Genomic DNA, 23,003 nt, shown 5'->3' with positions numbered 1-23,003 from the left:
GAGGGAAAAGAAATAACAAGAAACGTGAAAGCCAGTGAAAGAAAAACATTGTTAATCTCCTACTACTTGAACGCTCATCACAGCTGCAGATTTCGCAAAAGGCTGTAACGGCAACTCTATTCAGAGACAATTGAGTATTGGGGGTATTCTCGAAGTACCTGATCTAATTGCGTACCTGATTCTGGAGCCAGCAATTGACCCCGGAAACATCAGTTAAATGGTCATCAGCTTAAAAAGCCAAAATAACTCTTGATATCTTTTGGTAACAAAAGTAGTTAATCAAAAGTATAATTTTAGGAAAGTATTCTGTGTGAGTGACACGAGTCACTCACTTTATGAACTTCAATGGTATTACCGTTAGGTTTCCCGGCCCAGCCTTGGTGCAGGGACGTGAAGAAGGTGTGGGACAAGGAGGAAGAAAGGGGCGTGGGATGGGAAAGCTGGGAGGGGAGGGGCAGGGCTGCAAGGGGCCAGGGGGTGGGGGCCGGGGAAGAGAGAAAGCCCTGGCCTGAGGGTCCTGCTTAATTCAAATTGTTATTCACCAATAAATCTAAAACAGTTGACCTCTGAGATAGCTCAAGTATGAAATAAACCTATGCATGGAGTAATCTTAATCTCTGAAGTCATTCATATAACTAATTGAATAACTTCTATTTACTAGCCCCCTTGTCTCCTTTGCTGCCTTTAAGAAAGTGGGAAATCCCTTTTGGAGACCAGAGAGTTGACAGAAATGTGGCATTAATTTTTTGCTAGGTAGACAGATGTTAAGAGATTCTACATTTAAAATAAAATAGTAGTAATTCCATATGTTATGATAAAAATAAATTTATTTAGGTAAAAAACACCATCTTTCCTTGCTTGGCAAGGGTGAGTCCCCACCATGGGGGAGACTGTCCATTTGTTAAGATGAGCGAGCACGGCTGCAGGTGACCTCCACCTGCTGTGTGCGCACAATCAGCCACGAGCTCAAGGGACAAGGTGTTTCCTGTTCACCTCACTCACTGTGCCGACAGTCACTTCATATCCTACTGAGGAAAACCACAGGAAAATGGGCCAAGAAATGTCCACCGGCAGAGGTCTTTCTGTGGATTTAGATGTCATCCTAAATGGCCTAATCATTTTCCAGCTGGAGACTCTAATTTGGTATTGCAATCAAATTCATCTCTGCACAGACCATGAATTAACATACATCTTCTAAGCCAAGAACCACTTGAAAAAAAAAAAAAACCTATGTGAGGATAACCACACATCTTTAAGTGTGTGGTTTCCAACACCATTGTTTTGCACATTCTGAAATATGATTTTTTGCATCCTAACACTGTCATGTCATAAGTTACAAGAACTTCATGATCACTGGACCATTGCACTGATGCCCAGTAGTTCGTATGGTCTATGCTTCACCATCCAAGTGTGCAAAAAGGAACTTTGGAACTTCAGTTGTGGTCAGCCAGCTGACAGTCTTCTTTCCTACTCCACACAGAACATCAGTATTTTTGGACATGCCAGTCCAAGCCATTTGGGGGTCCCTCCACATTGTCACTGGATAAGGAGCCTGCAACTTGATCATCTTTGGCAGAAGACTTAGTTAGGAAGTATCAAGTGGTCATCACTTTCTTTCCTGCAACAGAAAGGGGGAAGAGGAAAGAGAAAAGAGAACAATGACTCAAAAATCTTTGACAAGGAATAGGAATACTCCATATTCTAGGCATATGTAGGTTATCAACATGCTAAGTGAAACATTAAAAAGAAAAAAATGCCCTGGCTGGTGTAGCTCAGTGGATTGAGCGCAGGCTTCGAACCAAAGTGTCGCAGGTTCAATTCCCAGTCAGGGCACATGCCTGGGTTGCAGGCCACGGCCCCCAGCAACCACACATTGATGTTTCTCTCTCTCTCTATCTCTCTCCCTTCCCTCTCTAAAAATAAATAAATAAAATCTTCAAAAAAAAAAAGAAATTAGAAAACGGAACTTGCATTTTTTTTTAAAGAAAAAATTAAGAGAGGCATTTGTTTTGGTTTGAGTAGATACTTTTGGCAACTTCGAGGAGCTGCCTGCCTCTCTGGGACCTTGCACCTCCCTCCTTTGACAGGGCCTTCCTAATGCCTAGAACAGTGGGTGTCCTCCTCTGCTGCAGGAGAGAAGGGGAAAGGTAAACTCTGCATCTGTTCAATTGAGCACATCTTCCCAGAGAACCACATTGCAGGAGAGCTGGAAGGGGTGTCAGAGGTCATCTGCTCACCCTCATGACACTGAGGAACCAAGAGGTTTGGGAGAGGTAGTGGGATATGGTGGGTAACTGTCAGGGTCCAAAACAAAACCAAGGTATTCTGGTGATCAGGCTGGAGGCTCTGTCGATAGTTGGAAGGAGGGTCAGTCTGTGGTGGTTGCTGGACTGCCTGGAGAAAGAGTGAGGAGGGGCAGAGCTGTGATTGCCAGGGCTGCCCATCACAGCTATCACAGTCCTGGCGAGGAGGCCCTTCCTAATCCTCCAGTTCCTCAGGGAGGGCTTTCTCTGACAGTTACTCTTCATTCAGACCCTTCCTCCATTCTTTGAGGAACATATCCATTCTTTGGCTCCTAGCCTTTAAACACAACCAGGTGTACTTAATTTTTTAATCCTCCCCTGAGGATATATTTATTGATTTGAGAGAGAGAGGGAGGGGTAGAGAGAGAGAAACATCAATATGAGAGAGAAACATTGATCGGTTGCCTCCCATACATGCTCCAACCAGGGATCTAACCAGCAGCCTCTTGGTGTATGGGATGATGCTCCCACCAGCCGAGTCACCCAGCCACCCAGGTTGTACTTAGTTTTTTTATAAAGTCGAAGCCATCACTGTTCTCAAGGCCCAGTACAATCCAATTCCTTCCTCATGCCCTACGATCTTCATTCACTCTCTCTAGGGTCCACCAAACCCACCAGACCCAGGCTTTGATCAGATTATTCAGCTAAAACTGTTCTAGCTGATTTCACCAACCACCACCTTTGGTAACAGCCACTTCTGTTTTTATTTTTGATATCCTCTTTTTCAAAACTTTCAACATCCCCATTTTTCAGGTGATTTCCTTTCGTAGACTCTCCTGCTCCATCTAATTCTTTCATTAAAGATGGGCCAGACCGTCCTTTTGTGCCAGGCATCTTCTCAACAACCTGTAGTGCATGCATCTCAGGGCCAACGGTCCGCTGATCGTGGTCCCCACCACTCAGACCAACCATATAGTCAGTCTTCAAGCCCGCCCCTCACATCTCATACTTACTCCACATGACTGCACTAGAAAACATTTAACAACCTCCTGGGGCTTTTTATGGTGCAAACCAAGGGATAAAAATCAAACACAAAAAACTTATCAGTTACTTTCCAAAATTCACAACTGCATTCTAAGATGATTTTTTTTGTTGTTGTTTACAGTTAACTTTACATTAGAAAAGCAACTTTGAAAGACTTTCCTTATACAAGGTGCCTCTTAGGAAGCAGCTGCCTATTAAAAAAATTAATTTCCTTTTATCCCAGTTTCCATGGTAACAACTTAATGCTCTGAGAGGATACAATGTGATTTTAAAAACTTAACTCTTCTCAGAAGACCTCCTTTCATAGTTACCAGTCAGTCTTTGGAAAGGTTTCAGTCATATTTGAAATCCCAAGAAGGGGTAGGAATTGATTAGCAGGAAATACATCCTGTGGTTTTAAGCTGCAATCATGTTCCCCCATCTTCCTTCAGAAATCTGGATGAGAGAATCTTTCTCAGCACACATGGGTAGGGGATACTTTGCATTAACAACCTGCTCCCCTGACTAGAGATGAAAACAAACACGGGTATAGTTAAAAACACCCTGGCTGGAGTGGCTCAGTTGGTTGGAGCATCGTCTCACGGACTGAAAGGTCAAGGGTTTGATTCCCAGTCAGGGCACAAACCCAAGTTTGATCCCTGGTTGGGGCATGTACAAGAAAGCAACTGATTGATGCATCTGTGTGTGTGTGTGTGTGTGTGTGTGTGTGTGTGTGTGTGTGTTTCTCTCTTTCTCACCCTTCCTCTCTCTGAAAGCAATGAAAAACAATGTTCTTGGGTGAGGATAAAAAAAAACACTATCCTCATCTGACCCCCACTCTAGTTCCCAAACCACTAGGCTTTGCCACTGAGGTGTGCAGTGATTTTCAACTGGTGTGCCCCAGGGATTTGTAAACCGTGCAGTACCTGACTGCTCAGTCAGGGCACTGACCTCTTTGCCCTGAGATGGTCAAATGAAAAATGACAACAGCCAACACAACAATAGCCATCCGGTGCGAATGAATCAAAATTACACTTTTTTTGTCATGTCAGCAAAAAATACAAAATAGTTTTGATGTTCTATGTGCCACAAGAAGGAACGCACTGAACGTCGCGGGTCTAGGCCATTTTCTTGAGTGTCCTGAGGGACGGGAGTGAAGCGCAGCTGGTGAACCATGAGCTGCGGGCGTGCGTGTCCAGCCCAGGACGTGCGCAGCCTCAGCCCAGGCAGGCCTCCCGCTCCGGCCAAGGAGGCTCATTGGTACCACATACTGTGCAAAGGGAAAATGCCCTTGACATTCTCGGAGCTCCACCTCTAAAAGCAAGAGCTTTGACCTCTTCCTTTGGTCACTTAAGAGTTCACCCTCTTGACTTTAGAGACATAATTCACACCTTCTCATAATAATCTCATGGTATCCCCGTGAGAGTCCAACCATGCCAGGTGGCTTTCCACTCTGTTTCATAAGAATTCATTTCTAACGCCGATTTCAGTGGGAGGAAAGCTGAGTTCTCTCCCACAATCAGCTGATTTCTGAGAGCAGGGTTCACCTCAAAAGCCTCTCTGTTAGGGTGCAGAGCCACTCACCTCAGGAGCACGGAGACCTGGCTAAACACAACACTGACCTCCTCAGACAGCAGACGCAGCACTGGAGGGCTGAGGGCTGCTTCTGACACTGCCCCCGGCTACCACATTCCTTGAGGAACACCTGCAGATCCGTCACAGGAAACCCATTCTGCTGGTATTTCTTTAAAAAAGCACACAGCATTGTTATTGCATTCATAAAGCATGAGAAATTGCTCCCTTTGTCAACAAACCAAACCCACCATTGCTAAAATGAAACTCTCCCACATTGCTAGCTCAGCTCCAAGAAGTGATATGAACAGTAATGAATCAATATGTCAGCCCCAGAAGGCCCAGTGGGGCACCCAGGGAACAGAACAGTCCAAAGGGAAACACCAGAAAGCAAGACCGGGCGAGGCAGGGGTGGGGTGGGTGAGTGAGGGAAATAAAGGAGATAATCTAAAGTCTAAAGTTTTAATGCTAATGCAAGACCAGGTAAGACTTCCCCTCCCCCTCACTGCCAAAGTACAATCTGCCTGAGAAATAAGTAACCTCTATTGCCTCTACTTTTATGGAAGGTGGTCACTTAGGGGGAAAGAAGGCAGTGTCTGTCTTTCAAGCAGACATGAAGAATCCAAGACCCCCTCTCCCCTCAGGCTAAGTGAGGCCATCCACCAGCAACCAAGGCTGGGCCCACGCACAGGGACACTGTCACGTCAGAGACAGGGACCGTTCGGCAGACGTGAGCAGCAATTCTCTCTCGGTGCCCGGCGCTGCTGTTAGAGCCAACCACCATTCCCATGTGGAAACGGATCTCCCCACGCACGCGAACAACTGTGCTCGGGAGCACTTCCCACGGATGTGCTTCTTCTGAGTCAGTCTGAGAAGGTTCAAGAAAGAGGACAACGCCCCAGACGCTGCCACAGCACTGCCCGGGGCACTCTGACGCTGGTCCCAAACGGGACTTTCAGAGCAGGACTGTCACCTGCAGGGGGCTCACCGCTGGAAGCAGCAGAGCTTCCTTCAAGCGACAGCCCGGTTCAATGGACATAGAGGGAAAGGATACAGAACCCCATCAGGCAGCTTAGGAAGACAGGAGGCCAAACAGCCTCAGCTTCCATAATTTAAAGGTAACAAGCACCACACAAATGGCTGTATCAGCCAGTGCATGAACAGTTCCAGCATCTGAACAGTTGTCAGGTGGTGGTCGCCCCTTACCGCTGAAACCTACCACCACTCCAAGCCCAAGTTCCAGGACCGGCGGGCACACCTGTCTGTGCCTGGACCCACAGCCCAGCCACGACGAGATTCACCAAACTCAGCCCGTCCTCACCCACCGCCTCTCTCCTTCCCCCCACACCTCCCAACCAGCCCGCCCTGATCTGGGCGATGGGGACGATGTCCTAAATTCACATTAAAAATCAGCTTCCAACATCCAACAAGTTTCTTTTCTACAAAACCTCAAAATTTAAGTAAAATGTTGTATTTTAAGTTAAAAAAAAGTAGTTCCAATGTTCCAATATACACAGAATTTATAATTTTCTTGGCAGGAAATAGTGATAATTACTAACCTTAATGGTGTCATAAGAATCTGTAATAAGAGCAATGAACAGGCTGAGGATCATATATATAAAAAGGCTGATGAAGGAATATAAATACAGGCGACTGAACAGCCACACCAAGATGCTCTTCTGCTGGATCTGAGCGAAGGTCGCAAACATATCATCACCGTTGACCAGAGAAAACAGACACTCAGAAACTGTGTTCAGACCTACAAACTGAGAGGGGGAAACCAAAATCAGTTTTTGAGACATATCATCCAAAACAGCAGAGAAGTGTCCAGCTAGCTCGTTTTGTTGAAGCTGCGGTCATCGTCCTTATGAGGAACATTCGTGCGAAGGCAGCGAGAAGGCCACACGCAGGGAAGCTTCATTCAAGACTGCCTTGCACACGCAGTCTCTTGACATGTCCCTCAGGTTTCCCTGTGCGTTTTTGTATATTTGTAGTCATATCATCTAACAATTCTGGATCTTGATTTTTTCCACTTAACAACATCTTATTCACACTTAGCATTTGTTATATAACAGTCCATCCCTTAGCCGTGTAAAGTTTAACTCTTTCCTGTCACTGGATGTCCCAATAATGTTTATCATTGCAAAGAACAATGTAATGAACGTTTCCAAGCATAACACTTTTTTCCTATTTTGGGGTCTAAGTGATTCACATTTTTAAGGCTACAATCTGCCCAACAAACTGCTTTCTGAAAGAACTGTAGCATCCATATCCTACCATCAGCAAGGATGGACAGGCCTGAGACACAGGATAGGCTCAAGAAAATTTTGCTACACGAATGGTTTCACTGTAGCCTTTCCACCCACCAGCCTGGGTAACTTCGGCACACTGAACACTGAAGGCTGTCAGTGACGGGAATGCAAAAGATGAACGGCCTGCCCGGTACCTCCTAGGGCTCCCACGCTGACAGAGGACAGGCCGAGATCGAGATATATTACAGTGCCCAGTGGGAGGGCCTGGGTGGGCGGTACTACGAAAGTGCCCCTCAGAACTAGGACCGGAAGGCTGAACTCACCAGTGAGAAGAGGAAGGGAAGCATTCGCTCAGTGAAAATGGGGGAAATGCGGCGCTGAGCCTTAGAAGTGTCTGCAGAAGAACGTCTGTGCCACACTGCCAAGGGCCTCCTTGTTCTGTTACATACTTTGCAGGGCAAGCCTGGAAAGCAGTAGGAGATTGCAGCCAGAGGAGTGATCTGATCTATCCCTAAAGGGCGCCCGTGGCACGTGGAAAATCTCCTACCAGGGGAAAAGCCGAGGGCAGGGATGCTGGGAGGGAGGAGTGTAGGAGCCCAGGATCGCAAGGAGCCCAGGCGAGGCTGGCAAAGGAGGAAATGGAGGAGGACAAGGGGAAAGGCCTCTGAATGGACTCAGTTTACACAAGGCAAATTCGATGGGCCAGGTAGAAGTGCTGGAGTGAGGTAGCTGGAAGCGTGCACCCAGAGTTCCAAGCTGGTGGGGGCTTGCGTGGAACACCAGTGGATCCTGCAGCCAGCATCCTCACTTAGGTGGCGGACCACTACCTCCCGCCACATTGACTACAGACAAACAGCAGGTACTAAATAAGCAAACATCCTAGGGCCAGAGGGGTAACATTAGATGAAAGCTTCTCAAGGACGATAATGACCTAACAGGCAGAAGATAACATGGTTTTCAGGAACACAGAGGGAGCAAGTTACTGTGGAGTTTTGAAACAAATTCTGTCCTTAGTGGTGGGGACTGTGTGTCCCGTAAGTCGGTGTGGCTTTGGGGACAGCCAAGTCCCGGGTGAATAGAACGTTTCTACTTGGAAGTCGTGCTACCACTTCACAGGCAACAAATAAGACCTCCCACCACCCTAACCTGGAACTGGGCTTTCCTTCCACACCTCCCTGCTCCCGTCGGTGATTTCAGTCTCCCACCCAAGAAACATTTACTCCAAAATAAGCCGGGACTTCAAACTGTCTTTTGAGTTAATTAATCTCGCCCCTCTTCAACCTACTAAGGTCTGCTGCCCCTGTGTTTCTCTGATCAAGTCTTTCTACTCCACTCTTACACCGACACTTGTATCTGGATCATTACAGAAACTTCCAAGGACATCTTCTTCATGCCAACCTCTTCACCCTCCAGCCCAAGATGCAGTAAAGTCTTAACTTCACAGAATACCACCCCCTGGTCATTTCTCTTGCATAGGCACATACAACATCTGGATGCAAAGTAAAGGCCTCCTCTGCGTGGGTGGCCTCTTCCCATCTCCTGTGGTCACTACTGCCCTGTGCTCTTCTCCCCCCACAACACCAGACCCAGTCTCCACCTTTGCCTCATGGAGTTTATTCTCTTCAACCGATAGCTTCTTCTTCTGTGTCCAACAGAAGCCAGTGTTAAAAGGCTATTTCAAAGTTTACCTCCAGACTGGTTGCCTGGGAAGCTCTGGTCCCTTGTCTGTCTCAGTAAGAACCACAGTATAAACTACTGGTTGGTCTTCAGACTGGTTTTGAACCCACTTCTCCATACCCCAGCTGGACGGCCAGCACCACATCCCGTCCCCCTCCACCACGGCTGGATGTGCGGGGTGAAGTCTGTAACCAGGGTGGCGGACACAAATTTAACCCCAACAGGGACCACGCCCAGGCCTTTGCTGCACCAGCAGCAGCTCTGAAGCCACTCTCCATAGAGACCTGCAGGGAATATCCAGTTGAGCAAAGCACAACAATATGCAAATTATTTAACAGTAAGACAGAAAATCCTCAGAGTAAATATTTTCCATCCCCACCAGTAGCCTTCAGACAACAAAGTTAAAGCTGGTTTCTGTGGGAGTCAATTACAACCCTAACAGCACCATTAATAATTCCTATTTCTCACACCTTCTTATGGAACCTGGTCAATTCCTTCCTTTCGTCTCAAAACCCCTAACAGTCTACACTTCAGGCTCCGGAACTGGGAATAACTGGTTGGTCGGCACATACCAACTTCACGCGTTTGCTTCCAGGGCTGTGACTTAGTGTCAGGCAGGACACAATGCCTGTCTCAACATTAATGTCCCTCACAGTCACTATACTGCTCTCTCCTCTCTGCTGGTGAGATTTATTTTAACCCACCAAAAAGTTAGAACAGAGACTCAGTGAGGGAAGTGATTGCTATACACCCTGTCATTTTATACCACAAGTGGCTGCGAACCAGCCAGTTTCCGTGACCCAACTCCACAGCAGAAGGGAGCATTAGAAAGACCCAAGAGGAGGAAAAATAAGGCCCTCAGGTGCGTCCAGTCCAGCAGAACTGCTTTTACAGGGGGTTACCTTGGTTCTTAAGAGCTTGTAAGCCCCTGGGAAGCAGGGAATGCTGTCTCTCTGCTTCTTGTCCATGCAAACATTGTGTTGAATCCCTACCATGTTCTGTGTGCCATGCTGGACGCGGGGAATGTAAACAACAATAACCCACAGTCACTGGCTTCAGGAACTCAGCCTAGAAGAACCTGACAATGCTTGGTGCGCAGGCGACATTTAATGAATAGTAAAGGTATTCCCATAAGGAGTCCCCATAGGTTCTATGGGGACCACAGTGAGAACCCAAGCATTCATTTCACAAATCATATTTTGAAATCAAGCCAGAAAGAACTTTTATTTGAATGAAAACATAATGTGCAATGGCTTATGTCAGAGAATGACATAAAAATTGGCTACAAGAGCAACTTTAGGTTAAATGTTTTCACTGGCTAAGAGTTCTTTTGAATAAGAGGGGTGCTGGGCTAAAGCAAGAGGCCTTAACAGCAGGAAGAAGTGGTACAGGTTCTGCCAAACTACCTGCGGCATCAGCAAAGTCCAACCATGTTTCAATGCCTTGGTCTCCTCACTTGGAAAATGGAGATGATGCAAGACTACGATTTATTCCTGACAGCGAAAAAATCCTCTGGAAATGTAAAAGCCACATTAGAGTAATGTTCTTCCAAACTTCATCTTGAATTATTAAATATCAACAGTCTCTAGCCCTCTGGGCCCGGACCTCTTGAAAGGGCTCTGAGCCAACGTCCATTAGTGCTGGAATCAACATCGGTTGGACACTTCTTTTGTGTTTTCCCGTTTCAGCTGGACTGTTGAAATCCAATGTCCACTAGGAAAACGGGAGGCTGAAATGTGGGTCCTGCCCCCTGCCTGCCACACAGCAGTATAAAACTAGCTGTCCTAAAACGTCCCCTTTAGAGTGGTTGGCTTATTTAAAGAAAGAGTTAGCTTCTACAGTACCTGAGGTTGCTACGATTCTAGATCCTAGAAAATGCTCGTTGTGGTGCCCAGCCTTTGAAGGCTTCAGGAACTACTGAAGACCTTCCGATTCAACAGATACTGACTGGCAGAACCTGAAAGTGTTCACAGTTTGAGCTAATTTGTGTGGGGGGTGGGGGAGCCATGCAGGGGCCAGGAAACATTTCTAAATTCAGATTCAAAGAAGCAGCAATACAGAGAAGGGAAGCACGGAAGTCCTGAGTCAGACTGAAGATCTGCTCCTTCCACTGACTAGTGCATTCACTGCATTAACTGAATTATGCCTTTCCCCAGTGTGTCAGCCTGGGTAGAGATGGGAGGCAGAAGCCGTCAAAAGACCTGCTAGCAGCCCTAGAGACAGCCCTTATGCCCTCTGCTCCTCCAGGGAGAAACGGAAGGCGAAACGTTAAGTGAGAGGCACAAGGCAAGAGGAGCCACATGCAAAACGGGAGCCACCAGCCACACACGACTGTGGAACAACTGATGGGTGGCCAGGGCAAAGTGCACCCTGGATTTTAAAGATTTTGTACCCAAAAAAAGGGTAAAATATCTCAATGCTTTCTATTAAGTACATGCTGAAATAATATTTTGGATATATTGGGTTAAATACAATATATAATTTAAATCAATTTTATCTGTTTATTTTTTTTAAATTATTTTAATGTACCTAGAAAAATTTAAAGACCATAAAGGTCTAGAAAATTTTAAAGTACACACAGGGCTCTCATTTGCAGCTCTCATGGTACTTTTATTAGACAATGCTGGCCCAGAGCATCACAATCTCACAGGAATCCTTTGAAAGGATAGAATTGAACATATGGAAATGCAGTCAGATTCACAAAGCAAATAAGGTCATTTTCCACAAGGTAACCCTGACGCAGGTTTAGAGAATCCTCTCATAGTAGATCTATTCCTTGGTCAAACTAAATGCTATTTTGTAATGGTCTGTTTCAGATAATACCAAGAAAAGCCCTACTGGGTATAGGTTGAAGCTTGTGGATTGGGGTCAGGGGACCTGGGTGTGAATCCTGTCTCTGTCATTTACTAGCTGTGTAGCCTCAGGAAAGTTATCTAACATGTTAAGATCCCTGTTTTCTGTAAAAAGATAGTATTTCCCTACAGAGCTACTGGAGAGTTAACATAGCACATAGCACTCAAGAATGATAGCTGTATTAATAAAATTCAAGCAACATTATCTGAGCATCTTCCAAAATAATGATGGGGTAGGAGAGATGAAGGGCAAAGGAGATAGGACCACTTGTCAGCAAGGCCTTGTAGCCAGTCAATAAAAGCCAAAAATCTGTTAACTTGGTATTTATTTTACACAGTGCAACACTGCCCTCTAGTGACAAAAATTTGGAGAAGCATCCACAGAACAAAACAAGTCAAGAAAAATGTAAATTTTCCTTGGGCACTAAGACAGTAAGTTCTCTGGATCAGAGAGATCTTATCAAAGAACAATTTTTACTCATAAGTCACCTCTAAAGCAATGGCATAAAATTGGAACAGCAACAATATTATCCAGATCTACTATTAACCCAGAGAGTGTCACTTTGTTGATTATGCAGTTTCTCAAACAGGAAAACAAGAATTCTCTTTGGATGTACTAAATGCAACCCTTAAAAAGGAGAAAGCCGTCATGTGTGCCAGATTACAAAAGCATATATTTAAGTAGGACAACACAGAAAGCTTGAACTTTGTGGGTTGCTCGCTTTTTGTAAATTTAAAAACCAGATCCAATCGCATATTTTGTCTAAAGCAGAAATCAAGGTCAAAACTTAAGGCTGCGCTGTTACACAAGCTGCAGTGTAATCTTCCGCATGTTATTTTCTTGCAGAGCACCTCAGCCAAGACAACAGAGCCTGGGCTGCGGAGGCATGAAAGGAGCGAGAAGGCAGCGATGCTGTGCACAATGCCTGACACGCACGCACAGGGTGCGGGCTGCTGCTCTTTCTGCCGTCGTCCCCGTTGTTCCAACTTCAGAGGCCCGTGGAAGGAAAACTACCAAATGTAATAACTCCTTTGGCTTTTTAGTTTGAAAACAGGGCCTACCTGATTTCATTTCCTGATGCCAAGTTATTACTTTAAGACAAGAAAATATGAGCATAATTTGGATGTCCCTGAGATCATGATGCTGACTGAAGCCCAGCGCAGTTTAAGATCCAGACACTGATCTTTAATGAGGCGCAGAGGCGTCCTGTCACCAGAGCCACTGCAAAGGCAGGACGAGTTGTCATCTTACTCATGCACCCAACACGGTCCATTGCAGGCTCTCTGACCAACTCCACTCTCCTTGGTTAATTCGGATGAAAACCCTAGTACTTTAACTTAGAAAGATGTCACAATAATTTCCCCATCTATTTTCATCTTATTATAGTGATCTCAAGTCCAAACATCTCTTATCTGATGGGCGGCTGGGTTGACATGTGACCCATAAGCCAGTCCCAGACAGCTCTGAAATGTGCTCTCTATTCTCTCATAGTAGTTTCAATACCCTGAAAAGGAAAAGGGGAAAAAAACCATGGCAATGATATGGGCTTCCTGGAATCAAGGGAACATGCTGGAGGAAAGTGAGAAGGAGGTAAAGTGCGGGAAACCCACTTTTCGGGGTCTCAGGTGACTAATTTGCAAAAGGAAGAATCAGCACTACGCACCTTATTGTGATATGGGCCTAAGACAATCCAGCCGCAGAAGGTGTAGCCCAGGTAGATCATCCCAGCGCAGGCGCAGAAGCGAAGAACTTTCGGCAGTGAGGCTTGCATGGTCAAGATGAGCACCTGAAAACACACCAGCAGACAGGGGACATGGAGGAGGAGCTATGGGACCCAAGGGAGAAATGAATCACAACCCCAGAGGCACTGCCCAAGGCTGCATCCTTACATTATATTTTTGGAAGTAACCCAGGTATCTGATGACGCCAACCCAGACGAGAAGTGTGGATGTTCCGAGCAAAATGCTGCACAGGTCGTAATTTGTGAGGTTCTAAGGAATGGAAGACAGAGGTATGAGTGAAATATTCTACTCCGGTTACTCATCTCACTTCAAGTTCACTGGAAAAGAACGGACAGCCTGCCTCTCTGCAGCCAATATGAAGGGTATTTTTTTAACTTGCAGATAATAGAGAGCACAGTTCTAACTGTGTTTCTGATTTTTGTGTAGTATTTCAATTGGCTGAACTGATAATAATAATGTCCTGAAACAGAAAATGCATTAACGTAGGGATTAAGTAATATAAACTGATGGTGTTTGTTAAATATGAAACAATACCAGTCAACAACTTAAAGAAATTTTTTTAATCCTCACCTAAGAATATGTTTGTTGATTTGAGATAGAAACATCCATTGTTTGTCCCCTGTACATGGCCTGACCCAGGATGGAACCTGCAACGTTCTGGTGTATGGGACAATGCTCCAACCAACTAAATCACCCGGCCAGGGCCAGTCAGCTACTTTTGAAGGAAAGCTCAAACATGATTTGCTAACACAGTTCCTGCTCTCAAGGATTTCTATATCTAATTAAGGAGGCAAATACACAACTGTGATTTTAATATAATGTGCTTAGAGCAGTAAGAGATAGAATGCTGGCTTGTCATAAAACGCCTACCATGGGCATGACCCAGAGCAGAGCCAGGCCCGGAGGGTAGGCTAGGGGAGAGCATTGCAGGTAAACGGGCAAAAGGCTGAACCAAGGCCCAGTGCTGAAGGCCAGAAAGATGTCCTCGAGGCGCGGTATCTCTGGATCAGTGAGATCTAAGGCAGGAGAGGGAGGCAGAGCTAAATGACAAGGACCTGGAGGCCACTTCACCCAAAGGGGGTCCCGTAAGAAAGGACTGTAACGGCAACATAGACACTCCCAGAAACATTCTTCTGACAGCTGTGTGGATGGATATGAGAAATGCATGGCCAAAGGCGGACAAGCAATGAGGAACCAGCTGTAGCAATCCAGACCAGAGAGGAAGTTGGCCTAAAGGAAGCCAGAGGAGGACAGAATGGATGAGAGGGAGGGACGTCAGCGTCAGGCGGAAAAGTTGGTAAGATTTCCCCTCTGACAGCAGAGCTTGGAGCGGAGAACAGTTGGGTGAGGGAGGAGTCAAGACTTTGTCATAAGATCAAATCAACTGAGTTACACGTGGTGTCAGGCCCCTCGAAGACACTCTGATATCCCTGCCCTCGGCCCTGTCTGTCAGAGTGCCTGCTGGTCAGGGACGGTCACCACTGGCTCTTGACATGGCTAGTTCATGGGTCAGCTGTTCCTTCTGTGACTTAAAAAATAAATGAAACCCATCCAAACAGCCAATCTTCTCACACCTGCATTCCTATTCTCAAGATGCTCCCAAGTTTCCTGGGGATATTCCCAGAAATGTCACCTTTCACAGAACATCAGCTTCCTTATTTTCCCTTCATGAATCAGGTCAGGCTTCAAATGTAGGGGCGTGAGAAAAGAGAAAACATGAGAATCGAACTAGTCTCCACAAGGCATTTGTATCTTAAAGGACATGATGTCACCCAGGAGGAGAGAAAACAAAACAGATTTAAAATGGGTTACCCCTCACCTTGACTTGAATTTCCATCTTCAGGATGGATCCAACCACTGTCATTAGGTCGCTGATGATCACCAGGATATACCACCCATTGACGAACTCCCACTTGTCAGCGTTACACACGTGCCGCTTGTACTTCTCCAGGAAGAAATGTACAAATCTCTGCAGCAAACATTTTAAAAGAGCATTTCTTACAAACCTCAGTGCCCTCTGGGAGGAGAAGACAAATGCAACACAGTGCTCTCGCCTGTAGAATGATACGGTATCACCCTTCCCTGTTCACTAGATCCACTTCAAGGCTGGAGATGACAGCCCACACTCTTCCCCCAACCTGCCCACCCCACCCCACCCCGCTCTGGCAGAACCCAGGCCTTGACCTGGGATCAGAGTATCGGGGCACTTGCGGGGAGGGGCAGTAACGGACATGGGTATTTAAAAAATAAGTTGACAACAGCCAGACTCCAGCATTCCAGGGCCTCCCAAGGGAACTCAACCATTGTAGGCTATGCACTCACTTCAGCAGATTCCTGTAAGAGCTAACCCAGTACATCCCCAATATTTTCCATGTTATCAGCTCATTCAACCCGACAGCAGCCTATGAACTAGGCATTGTTGGCCCGACCTTGCAGAGGAGAGAATGAGGCATGGAGAGGCGAAGCCAGGACTGGAGACGGGCGGTCCAGCCCCACAGCGTGTGCTCCCAGTGCGCCCACCCCACCCCGCTCTGGCAGAACCCGGGCCTTGACCTGGGATCAGAGTATCGGGGCACTTGGGGGGAGGGGCAGTAACAGACATGGGTATTTAAAAAATAAGTTGACAAAGGTCAAGAATGAGAAAGATAGAATATAGACTGTTCTCTTGCTCCACAAATGGTATTTCAATGACTTCCTGCACCTGACCCCAGTCTGCATTTTCACGCATGCCACAGACCAGGGTAAGTTTGTGGGGAGCTGGGATACACATAGAGTCACAAGAGCCCTGAGAGTAAAAAGGTAAAATGAAACTCAGGGGAGAATTTTGAAACTATTTAAAAACCGAATAGAGTATTTTATGCTTCATTATAACCCATTTATCCTGCCTCCCTGTCAAAATGAACTCTGGTTTGAAGACAAAAGACGAAACCCACACGTGCTATTATTCTGCTCTTCAGATGACGCCTGAATCAAAAGGGTCTCACTTATTCTAGAAACAGTCAAAAGCTTGAGAATTCACCATTGTGTACCTGTGCTTATCATCTCAGTTTTAAGCAGGATAATTATCTGATCCCACCTGATATGAGGTGGGAGCTTTTGCTCACCCTACACACCTCAGGCTGATGCATGCCTCCTAGGGGACACCACTCGAAGGAGCTCATTTGGTCAAGGGCCCCAGAAAGTGCAGGATGACCCAACATCAGGGCCCACTGTTCGGACACACTGGGGGCAGAGGCCAAGAGGCGAGGAAGAACATTCAAACACACACTTACCTTGCGTAAACTCAGAGCAAGGAAGATGGATCTTGTGCACAGAGTCAGGGAAGCCAAGCAAATCACAATGACGAACACATCAAACGCCAGTACATACTGAGTGCTTTTCTGACCTGAGGAACAAAAACAGAATTCAAAGGTCAAACACACCTTACCTGGGAATAATTTCTGAACAAGATGGCAGTCAAAAAAGAGGTTCAAATGATAAATTCTTAAACATCAGGAATAAATCACAAAGCATTCACTCAAAAGTCTACAAATAAGGTATAATACCACCCAATGTTAAGATTATACATATAAAGGCATAAACTCAATATATATACTAAATGCATTTGCAAATATTCACTATAGAACAGAATTCAATAGAAGGTAGTCCATTTGAGCTCCACTCAGAACAGGCAAAACTACTGACACACTCTGAATTCTTTCACATAAAAGCAAAAACATCAAGTTCTCCATTAATGAGGGAACAAACAACTGAAAATACCACCAACTCAGACTTTGCATTTCAGCTTCTCAACCTTACCGTGCACTTCCCCAGCAAAGAGTGCCCTTCAGTAAGCTCTGCCTGCACGCGGAGAAAGTAACCTCTCGGAATGGTAGTAAGAAGGAGAGTAGTAATGATTTATGTCTTGGAGCACAGTAGTATGGGGAACATACTAGAGGAAGATAAAATTGTAACCTTAGCTTCTCTCAGGCTGCATGGTATTGTCCCAAATCCCAGCCATGGTTCTCGCCTGCCTGGCCCCCTGCGCCCTGCCTGCAGTCTCATCACCTGGGCAATTGCTTCTCTTCCCCCACCTTCTCTACCCTGAGGCCACAGTGGTCTTCCTCCTTCCCTGCTCCCACCAGGTTCTCTCTCTTGCCTCATGGACTTTGCACATGCTAATCCCTCTGCCTGGAACAGCATCCTCTCCACAACACATGTTTAGGTTATTCTTTTTCAGCCTTAGGTTTCAGGTTGAGTATCTTCCTCTCAGAATGAAATTCCCTAGATTCCCATCTTTATTAGCCTTGCCCCTACTCTTTCATAGCATTCACCATAAGTGTACACACCAATAGCTCCTTTTAACTCCCCTTTGCCTGATGACCACCGAATCTGTAATTATGTCTTCAAAACAGCACAGAAAGGAACAGAGACAGTGTAAAATGGGAAAGAACTTGGCCTCTGGAACCTGAAAACCTGGGTCTGAATCTTAGCTTTGCACTCAGAAGCTGAGTAGCTTCGGAGAAAGTGCCTCAGTTCCCTCATCCAAAAAAAATGGGTAGAATCAAAAGACTACCTAAATCATGGGGCTGTTGTGAGGATTAAGTAAGTTCATATAGGAAAGCATAAGAAACAGCCCCTGGTAAATAACAACAACAAACATTTTTCGTAGTTACTATGGAATCATTCAATGCCCATCTTCTCCACTAAATGACTGGCTCTGGAAGGTGGAGACCATAAGTATTTTTCAACATTACAGTGACTTTGCTTAGCATAATGCTTCAATATGCTTACGTATAAGTGCGGAGACTCCAGCAGAACATGAGAAGAGAGAGCACTGAGTAATCTGCGCCGGAACTTGTGAAGGTCCGAGCTAAGTCAGAGGCAGAGAGGGCACAGGGAAGTGGCGAGAGATGGAGCAGAGAGGCAGAGTGGCCTCCAGTGGGGCCTATAGGGAGTAAGGAGGAAGGGCCAACCGGGCACGACTCCTGGTTCTCTGTCTTCAGTAAACTGAGCTCCGTCTGGATGTTCAGGACGGGAGAGGATGCTTCGGGGGCAGCTAAAGCCATGGGTGTGGGCCAGCCACTCAGAGAGACCGCAGAGAGACATGCAGACTCAGGGGAGGTGGTCAGGAATGTTTAAGAATTAGAAGAGGAAATGAGCTCAGGAACGAGATGGAGAAAGGCCCAAGAAGGCAACAGGACTGGGGACAGGGAACCTTCCAAGGAGTCTAAAGTCAGAGTGCTGCTGAGTGACATCCCTGCAGAGAAGGCATTTAAGGGAAAGAGCAGAGTATCCACAGACTTATTAAACACAAGGGCATGAGCAACAGTGGCACGGGTGTCTGAGGTGAAGCTGCTCACCCAGTGGGTTACAGCCGCAGCCCACTGAATAAATGGACTGCAGTGAATAAAGGTAACTCACTGAGCAGATTATTTAGCCTCGCCGAGCCTCAGATGCCGCGGCTACAAAATGGGGGAGCAGCTGGGCCTGCCTCAAGGCTGCCAGGGAACCAAGTAAAACAAGCCAGGGCCAGGCCTGTTCGAACCATGCCTAGCACATACCACTGCCACCCACCCTTCATTCTATACTTCAGAAGTTTATGCAAGTTACCTCGAGACAGCATCTATGGGTAGGTAAGGAAGCAACTTAACTCGATTCCAATCCCAGACCACTTCGGGTTGGTTGGTTTGTTTCTCTTTTTGGACCATGGAATGAGGCAGAGGGAACAGAGGCAGTTCTCAGGCAAATGGAACTCACAGTCTTGTAAACCACAAGGACAGCATCTAGTACCTTCCTTTCTAACACATAACTAAACAAAGCTCTGAGACTGTGTGTAGTGGGAAAACTGAGCCCAGGTCTAGAAAGATAAACCATCCCTCCTAACAGAGAAACCTAACAGAGAAAACAGAGTATTCTTTTAATTTATCTATGGAGAAGACGAGTTTGGTGTGCTACAAAAAGTACTTTCTGAACATCGTAATTGTTTTCTCACTCTATCAAAGCTCTGTTATCCCTATGGGAACCTTTCCCAAACCTGGGTTTGTAGAACACGAGTCCAGAGAGATGCCTCAGCCAGGCCGGCTAGGGAAGCCCTTCACCCTGCCCAGTCCTTCCGGAGGCCCGAGAGGTCCTGCACACACCACCCCTGCCTGCTGGCGTGGCTCTCACCCCGGGCTGCCCACACTTACTAAACTCCTTTTCCCTGGGACACCCATCCCGACACCCATCATGACACCCATCGGTAGGGAGTCCTGTCCACCAACACCTCCTCCAGCCCCTCATGCCCAAATTGTACATTCGTAAAGTCAAGTTGAAGTGGTACATTAGTGGCACTCTGGGGGACGGGTATTCGAAGTCAAAGGAAACAACGTTTGGCTTGTGTGTGAAAATGGATGTTCCCTCCTTTATCTGCCTTAAATAACAGAGGCAATGATGAGAGGGAGAGAGACGCCTCAGGGTGAGTATATCCATGAGAATGAACTCAGAACATTTTGGAAGTAGTGCAAGGTTCCCACGAGATGTTACCCTTGCCTTTGTCCCACTTCCTGTCTCTCTGCTTCCCCCGTCAGAGCCATCAATCCACCAGCCTGATGCAGGGAATGGGGGAGGCTCCATTTCCTAAGCTAGTTTCCAAACTTCAGCTTTTTAGGGTTTTCACGTCATCATATCATTTTATTTTAAATTTATTTAAATTTATTTTAAATTCCCATTTTCCTAGAGACAGAATCTGGTTTCTTAGGGCACAAGTCTGGAGGTCTATTAAAATATCAGTGTTTCTCCTCACTGGCCACAGGGGGGAGCCAGACCTCCTTTCTTCTTTTTTAAACTCCTTCAAATCATTTTTATTATTTAATTACAGTTGACATACATATTATATTAGTTTCAGGCATATATCCCAGTGATTAGACATTATATAACTTACTAAGTGATCATCCTGAGAAATCTTATACCCATTTGACACAGTACATAGTTATTAGAATAGTGACTATATTCCCCGTGCTGCACTTTGCATCCCCATGACTGTTCTGTAACTACCAATCTGTACTTCTCAACCCCTTCACTTTTTTCTCTCATCGCTACCCTCTGGCAACCATCAAAATATTCTCTCAGTCTATGAGTCTGTTTTTGTTCTGCTTGCTCATTTATTTTATTTTTTTTATTCAATTGTTGCTAAGTATATATTTATTGTCATTTTATTGTTCATATTTTTATCTTTTTTCCATTATTACTATTATTAGGAACAACAAGAAGAAACCATTTAACATTTCATGTAATACTGGTTTGATGGTGATAAAAAAGAACCAGTCGGAAATGAAAGATACACTAATTGAAATGAAGAATAATTTACAGGAAATCAACAGCAGAGTAAATAAAACCAAGAATCAAATCTGCAATTTGGAATATAAGGAAGCAAAAAAGCATCCAATCAGAACAGCAAGAAGAAAAGCAAAATCCAAAAAAAAGAGGGTAGTATAGGAGCCTCTGGGATAACTTCAAGCATACCAACATTTACATCATAAAGGTGCTGGAATGAGAAGAGAAATTTAAAACCTATTTGAAAAAAATAAAGACAGAAAACTTCTTTAACCTGGAAGTAAATGTGCAGAGAATCCCAAATGAGATGGACCCAAAGAAGCTCATCCAAGACACATCATAATTAAAATGCAGAAGGTTAAAGACAAAGAGAGAATCTTTTTTTTACATCTTTACCTAAGCATAACTTTTTAAATAAAGATTTTATTTATTTATTTTTAGAGAGAGGGGAAGGGAGGAGAAAGAGAGGGAGAGAAATATCAATGTGTGGTTGCCTCTCATGCACCCCCTACTGGGGACCTGGCCAGTAACCCAGGTGTGTGTGCCCTGACTGGGAATTGAAATGGTGACCCTTTGGTTTGTAGGCCCACAGTCAATCCACTGAGTTATACCAGCCAGGGCTTAAGCACAGCTTTTTATTATTGATTTTAAAGAGAGAGGAATGGTCGTGGGGTGGGGGGGGAGGGAGATGTGAGAAACAGACATCAGTTGCCTCCCATAAATGCCCCGACTAGGGATTGAACCCACAACCTTTCAGTGTACAGGACAATGCTCTAACTAACTGAGCCACATTGCCTAACAAGATAAAGAGAGAATCTTAAAAGTATTTAGTTTCCTACAAGAGAGCTACCCTAGGACTGACTGTCAGCTAATTTCTCAACAGAAACTTTGAGGTCAGAAGGGATTGGCAAAAAACATTCAAAGTGATAAAAAGCAAGGACCTATAACCAAGATTACTCTACCAGCAAAGTTACTGGTTTAGGATTGAAGGACAGATACAGAGCTTCCCAGACAAGAAAAAGCTAAAGTTCAGACCTCCTTTCTTCTGAATATAGGAGTCCTGTGGGGAGGAAGGAAACCATGTTCTGCCAATAGGTTTGACTCATTCAATCATAGTGACTATTCCAAACCATAGCTCATATACAACAAAAGTTAGCTTCTTTTGCTAAAAATAGCTGCAACCCATAGATGGACTAGAAAAATATGCATCTGATCTGTGTATTTTTGTGGAAGAGTGTGTTTGCTGAGGAATAGTAACCATTTTTTTAACAGAAACTGAAACCATATAGTCTAATCAGTGGTTTAAGTCAGTTACTAGAACTACGAAACCAAAACTTCAAAATCATCAGGGCATATAACTGAAGCAACAAGCAATGAATTGAATCTATTTTTAAAGTAATCTAGCCCAGTTAGGAACCACAGGTATATTTATATTTAATTCTGTTCTGATAACCTAGTCAAAGGCAAATTCAGTTAAACAAAACTTATAAATGAATAAATACTGACCATCCATCATAAGACTATCCCGAACCCTCAGTGAGAACAGGCTGTGCGTAGCTCAATTCAAACTGTGGATCAAGAGGTGTTTTCTGAGTCATGACTGACTAGGCGATCTGGTGTTTGTACAGGCTGTTCTCTGGGCTCTGAAGTCCCCGATCTCTCCCCATTGTCCAGGGCTCAGATCAAAGCACACCTTCTCCAAGAACCATTGATAGATTTTATTTCTCACTCTGCCCCAGTCTGAATTAACCTTTGCTTTCTTTACCCTCATGCCTTTTGTATTTCTAACACTTAATGCCATCCATAACACATTAGAGATTTTATAAGCATGTCTAATGCCCCAACAACGGTGTTTTCTTTCTTTTCCAGAATGCCTAGCAATTACTATATGCCAACTTTACTGATTTTAGAGAGAGGAAGATGGGGGGGGGGGAGATAGATGTGAGAGAAAAATGTAGATTGGTTGCCTCCCATATGTGCCCTGACTGGGAATCGAACCCACAACCTGTTGGTGTACAGGACAATGCTCCAACCAGCTGAGCCACCCTGCTAAGGTATGTGCCAAATCTTGTTTTCAATGCTTTGCTTTACATTCTAACTCATTTGATATACAACATACTGGAAAATAAGTACTGTTATTGCCCTCATTTGGAAAAGAGATAATGAGACAGAGAGAGGTTCCATAATTTGTCCAAGTTCACAGGCATAGTAAACAGAACCAAGACCCAAACCCAGGCAGTCTGGCTGCCAAGGCTCTACCCCAACCACTGCGCATGCTGCCTCTCCTAAGAGGGGTCTAATCAATATTTGCTGAACTAAACAAAAACACAAAGCTTTTGGAGATG

At 45.2% G+C, this 23,003-nt stretch overlaps 1 protein-coding gene across 4 annotated transcripts in view; it reads right to left on the bottom strand.

Annotated features, from left to right (window-relative positions):
- Positions 1-819: 819 nt before the first annotated feature.
- Positions 820-23,003, bottom strand: part of MCOLN2 (mucolipin TRP cation channel 2) — a 56,364-nt gene continuing 34,180 nt past the window's right edge. For 3 of the 4 annotated variants that reach the window (XM_045835421.1, XM_045835425.1, XM_045835423.1), the window contains exons 8-14: positions 16,635-16,747; positions 15,182-15,331; positions 13,510-13,611; positions 13,284-13,406; positions 6,398-6,604; positions 4,889-5,010; positions 820-1,618 (exon numbers count right to left, since the gene is read on the bottom strand). In XM_045835421.1, the coding sequence (XP_045691377.1) occupies positions 1,582-1,618; positions 4,889-5,010; positions 6,398-6,604; positions 13,284-13,406; positions 13,510-13,611; positions 15,182-15,331; positions 16,635-16,747 (854 nt within the window). In that variant the 3' untranslated portion in view covers positions 820-1,581. Of the gene's footprint in view, positions 1,619-4,850; positions 5,011-6,397; positions 6,605-13,283; positions 13,407-13,509; positions 13,612-15,181; positions 15,332-16,634; positions 16,748-23,003 lie in introns of all 4 variants that reach the window. The other variant, XM_045835422.1, reaches the window with a different exon arrangement.

The sequence above is a fragment of the Phyllostomus hastatus genome, unplaced genomic scaffold, assembly GCF_019186645.2.
Source record: "Phyllostomus hastatus isolate PE091 unplaced genomic scaffold, TTU_PhHast_1.1 phas_contig_209, whole genome shotgun sequence".
Classification (NCBI taxonomy): Eukaryota; Metazoa; Chordata; class Mammalia; order Chiroptera; family Phyllostomidae; genus Phyllostomus; species Phyllostomus hastatus.
The sequence above is the reverse complement of the archived record's forward strand: the minus strand, read 5'-3'. Positions and strand labels throughout refer to the sequence as shown.